The sequence below is a fragment of the Chenopodium quinoa genome, unplaced genomic scaffold, assembly GCF_001683475.1.
Source record: "Chenopodium quinoa cultivar QQ74 unplaced genomic scaffold, ASM168347v1, whole genome shotgun sequence".
Classification (NCBI taxonomy): Eukaryota; Viridiplantae; Streptophyta; class Magnoliopsida; order Caryophyllales; family Amaranthaceae; genus Chenopodium; species Chenopodium quinoa.
In genome coordinates, this window is record NW_018743252.1 from 8,027,255 (window position 1) to 8,032,407 (window position 5,153).

Sequence of the window (5,153 nt, forward strand, 5' to 3'; positions counted from 1 at the left end):
AGTATCTTCACATTTCTTCCATGCCACGTTCTTTTGATCCTTAGTTCGATTCCAGCTGTCATATCTACCTTTGCTTATGGCCTCTTTCATCTCTATACTCATCTATAGTGTGTAGATTTTTTTGTACTTATTATGATTGAAGCTGTGGCGGTCAAGCCTAGATCCTAACATCTTACAATGTTTATGACAATAGTTTTGCCCTTTAGTTTTGGTAATTATATACTTCGTATGAAATTGAAGGGCAAGACAAATCAAAATCAAGCAAAATGTTATTATTAATGTGAAAACATAATTTTTTATGATATAAAACATTGAATTAGTTAAAAATCTCATAATGCATATTTTAATATCAACTTATTATAATTTTTATTAAAAGAGAATTAAAGATATCTATAGACAAATTTGTGAATTAGAATGTATGTCAATCAAAGTGATGTACCCATTTTAAAATGAAGAGAGTACCTTATTGAAAATAAAATAAAAATAAATAAAATAACGTAATTTTCTAAAAATTCCTTCTTTTTCTTTCCATTTATACTCTGCAAAACTCCATCGCCAATAATTTGAGAAAAACAATTTTTTAGGAAGAAGGGAGTAATTCTAAGTAATATTTTGGGATGAATAGAGACTAAAAATAAAATAAATAAATAGTCTCCTAAACCTAGCAATAAACCAGTAACTACGGTATACATGTTCTTGCATATACGATACACTACTCGTACTATCTTTTAACACAGTATGCTGCCCTGTATTTTAAGCTCACAATGCAAGATCAGAGTGCATCTCCTTCAACATTCAAGGACCAAAATAATAAACATAGGCAACACTAAGCATGACAGAAAAGTGTTCTAATTAATCAAGGCCATAAGCATGGAACTGCTAGCTTTCTGCAAAGCATAACGTCAGCCATATAGTGCACGCCATGGTTCCTTTTGTTTCACTGTTTCCCCAAGATTCAACTTGATCCGGTTCTTGATGAAGCACAACGAAAATGCACTTGCTAAACTCTCTCCTACTTCACAAAGTACCTATTAAGAAACAGATATCGGAGTTTATTATCAGCAAGCATAAATGAGAATAAAGCAAGTAGCAAGCCATTCATTAATCAAGGACTAATAGAACAGTTACACATAGCTTTTGATAAAGCCACTGTCAAGAGAAGCCTTAAATACAATTCCCAATTTTCTGGACAAATATTAAACAATCAAACTGCAACAAAGGCATACTTTAATAAAAACAAATCTAAAAAATCAGAAAGGGACTTTTGACTTCCAAGTTTATAAGAATTAAAGAGTCGTATCACCTTCAGAAAATGTCTTATCTTTGGCTGATAAGAGGATTCATTTAAATTTCCTTTATTTATTACATATTAATGAGTTGACAGTGACATACTACCTCCGTTTCATATTATTTGCAACTTTTGCCAAAATGGATGCTACACATTATTTGCAACAAATGTTTTCTTTTCTTTTTAAATTGTCATCTCTCTCTCTCTCTCGCTCTCTCTTTCTCTCCTCATTACATGCATCCTATTTTTCTCTCTCCATTTTACACTCACAAACAATTTTTTCCTAGGAGTCCGTGCATCCTCCAAAGTTACAAATAATATGACACGGAGGTAGTATAAAATGAGGTGAAGGCTTAAACTGAAAAAGTATAAAGGTAGCATTATGATATGTGAAACATTTATGATAATATTAGGGCTCGAGTATTAAGTACTGCTCTAATTTATTAAGGAGCTAAAATGAGTCGAGATACTGCCTATAATTAGACAGATCTCTAAAGTAAACCTGACATAGGCCAATACTCAATACCACAATTGCTTAGAAGGTAACTAGACATCTAGACAAGTTGCAAAAATGTCTATATTACTTGAACGAAGAATCTTTTGCATGGCAATTTACTGACTCAAAAGTATTATATCATCAGGCTAAGAAGCTAGACAATATGGATAAACAGGTGAAATGACAGTACCTCCTGCTCTTCATTCACGCCTCTTTTGCCAATAAGGACAGCAGTTGAAATATTAAAGAATTGGACTAGCTGAAGTAAGCAAGCCAATGGCTCATAAGTGATCTGCAAAGACAAAGGTGGCTTGTCGGCTTCTCGAATTATATCTTCTGTAAACTCTGTTGCTGGCCCCGTGTGGAAACCATACAGAGAAGACCTACTGTTGATAATGAATGAATTTTTATCTTCACACTTGAGCTTTGCTGCTGGCAGAATGTATGGGAGTATCAGACTCACAGTGGACGACAAGCGTTCACCACTTATTGACTTCAAGACCTCATTTACCACGCATGACAAAAGTGGGGGTTCATAATATTCCACAAGCAACAAAGAAACCTGTGGAAAAAAAGTGTAACATGCTGCAGATTACACATCTCTCAAGGGCATCAATAGTAATCATGCATTAGTTGAAATCTGACAGTGCCTTAGAATGCTGAAAATCTGGTAGTGCCTCAGTACCTTCAGGTGTTTTGGATTTGTTGTCTGAGCATGCAGCAGCATACGGTTCAAGTAATCAAAGTTTAGATGATTTGACTTAGAACAGAGAAGACAAAATATGCAGAGGAGGCACCCAAAAGTGCAAAACCAAATCTTATATATTTCTCTACCATATAATTAGAAAGAGAGTCGCAAAAAATTAGTTTTATCTCTAATCTTATCAATATTCCAACCCTTACCAATAATTACTAATAAATTGAAAAAAGAGGAAAATTCTTTCTTTCTCTAATGATTGACGATTCATCAAAACCATTGCAATCATTCTACAAAGTTGCACACCACAAATATGGGCTACTAAGGAAGCCTGTGATCTCATAGAAGGATACCATGAGCTGTTGCAGGGAATAAAAATTTGGTTCCTTGACGAGCTGGATCGCTTAAGAAATCAGTTTGGCACTTTATACACATTATTCAACATTGCAATAAGATCAATGTAAAGCCCTTTCTGACTTTACCGTGAATTCAGAAATTTTTTGTATGTAGACAGATGCAAAACAACAGTGAACATGAACTTTTAGACAAAAGTAAATTGGACTTCTATGGATTACTTAACATAAGCTCATAAGTGAGGACTAATCCATCAATCAACAATAGCAGCATACTAATTGCACAGCATCTTGTGATAATTCTGATGTAGTCAAACTTGATTAGGTTTTGACTTGAAACATAGTTGTTTGATTTTTATTTCAGAAATTTTTAATCACTTTCATTCTTAAACACAATTACAATGTAAAACAAATGGAACCGATCATCCACAATTGCTCATTGAGTTTTAAGGGGTCCTCTATGAATCACTAGAGTTTCAAGGCTTAAAGCTTAAGAAACAAACACTAAAGGCATTCCTGATTAATCAAGAATAGCAAAGAGACAAGTGCAAAATAGTCATGTAAAAACTATGATTGAATACAAGCTGCCATTAGTCCCACAGCAGAATGAGCTGAGTTCCTTGTGCTCCCATTGATAACCTGATCCAATCAGTTTATACTTCAATGAAGTTTGCGGCATGCACTTGGGAGTAGAGGGGAGTGTAAGGGAATCCCTACCCCCAAGTACCCTCACTTGGAAGGGTTCGAACCCCAGACCACTAGGATATGATGTAAGAGTCTTACCAAGTGAGCCAACACTTTGTTGGTAGGACATCTCTGATTGACACATATCTAACTTTAGCCATTAGACAACTACCGGCCTACCATTGGGACAATGATATATCGCAAATGTGATTATATATGTCAACCAATACTTAACTTAAGTCCTTAATTAAGTAGATGGAATATCAGTATTTCAGGTTCATAAAACATTCTTTTTTCCCTTCAATTGTCAATTACTCTTGTATTCCTTTACTAAACTACATCCTCAAAAATACTTTTGCTTGGGTTTGTTTACAACTAGTTTGGTAAAGATCACTCTAGATTCAAAATCCTTTCTTTTCTGCCACATCGAAATCATTTCAGATTATCATTTCAGATTATCCAAAAGATTGTGAAAAAATTATCTGTGTAATAGTCTAAGCGGCAAGTGGGAGATGTAAGTAACTTTTGCGAATTAACAAGATTTCTAGAAATCATTTGTTCCAAGTAACCTAATGATCTCCCACGAACTCGACCGCATAACTATACAAAAACTTGTCATTTAGAGCTGATTCAATAGCCCCGGAATAAAGGGGCTAAAGCAAATATTCACTAAACTATCAACTAATTCTTCAACGCTCCAAAGTAACATATCATTAGAAATTTCTAAAAATTCTATCAAGTGGTTTTAAAATTTAAACACCTTGAATTATCATTAAATAAATAATATCACAAAACAATTAAGAAACGAAAATACTACCTGCAACAAGTTATTGTTATCAAAAAAATTAGCGATGTTACCACATGCTTTTTGGTCTTTTATCCCATATTGCTCCAATGAAAGCTCAAAAGTTTCTTCTCTACATAATTTAAATCAGAATTTATCAGAAAAAAACCATCAAAACAAAAATAAAAATTAAAGATCTTTCCAAAAAAAAAACACATACGATCTTTGAAGAATGGAATCAGAGGTAGGCTGAAGAGAGTCGTAGATTGCGGCAGAGAAGCCCTCTGGATCCTTGACGAGGAATACCAACTTTGGTGCTACCTTCATTTTCTGGGTTGTTTCACTCTAGTGTTCAAGTGGAAAACAAGAGTATGAACAACTGAGGCAGTCAAAGACTATGGCCGTATTTGGTGAAAAGCTGGGTTCATGTTGGTATTCGTTCGTCCAGCACTGGGGCACGATTGGCATTTCAAGCCTTTATTAATGTATAAAAGACTATGGCTACTGCCGTGTTTGGTGAAAAGCGAAAAGCTTAATTATAGCTGAAATTGAAAAAATAATGAATAAAAAATAACTAACCAGTTATGGCGTGACATGTGTCACAATTTACCTATCAAATAGGTTACCAACCGGTTACATCCTATTTTGAGCAAATGCATGTTAAAGATCGTTTTATTCCTAAATAATCAAAAAGTCGTTTTATATTTGGAAGAACGCTGAAAGATCATATTATTCCTGATAGTTTTTTCCTACATTTAATGATTTTAGAACAAAGATAATCCGTTTATATTAAAATACAAATCCAAAAAAAAAATACAATTTTTTAAAGTAAAAAAAATACAAATGCAGCC

The 5,153-nt window shown here is 33.9% G+C and overlaps 1 protein-coding gene across 2 annotated transcripts; it reads right to left on the reverse strand.

Moving 5' to 3' along the window:
- Positions 1 to 501: 501 nt before the first annotated feature.
- On the reverse strand, positions 502 to 4,769 carry LOC110735161. Of its 2 annotated transcripts, XM_021915328.1 has the most exons (5): positions 4,523 to 4,769; positions 4,336 to 4,435; positions 2,470 to 2,493; positions 1,975 to 2,346; positions 502 to 1,028 (listed from the first exon to the last, which is right to left on the reverse strand). In XM_021915328.1, exons 1-5 carry the CDS (start codon positions 4,627 to 4,629, stop codon positions 903 to 905), a joined length of 729 nt encoding a protein of 242 aa, XP_021771020.1. In that variant the 5' UTR covers positions 4,630 to 4,769; the 3' UTR covers positions 502 to 902. The 2 variants fall into 2 exon arrangements, with proteins under 2 accessions (XP_021771020.1, XP_021771021.1); XM_021915329.1 differs by lacking the exon at positions 2,470 to 2,493 and having other exon boundaries at positions 4,523 to 4,768.
- Between the last annotated feature and the right edge of the window lie 384 nt (positions 4,770 to 5,153).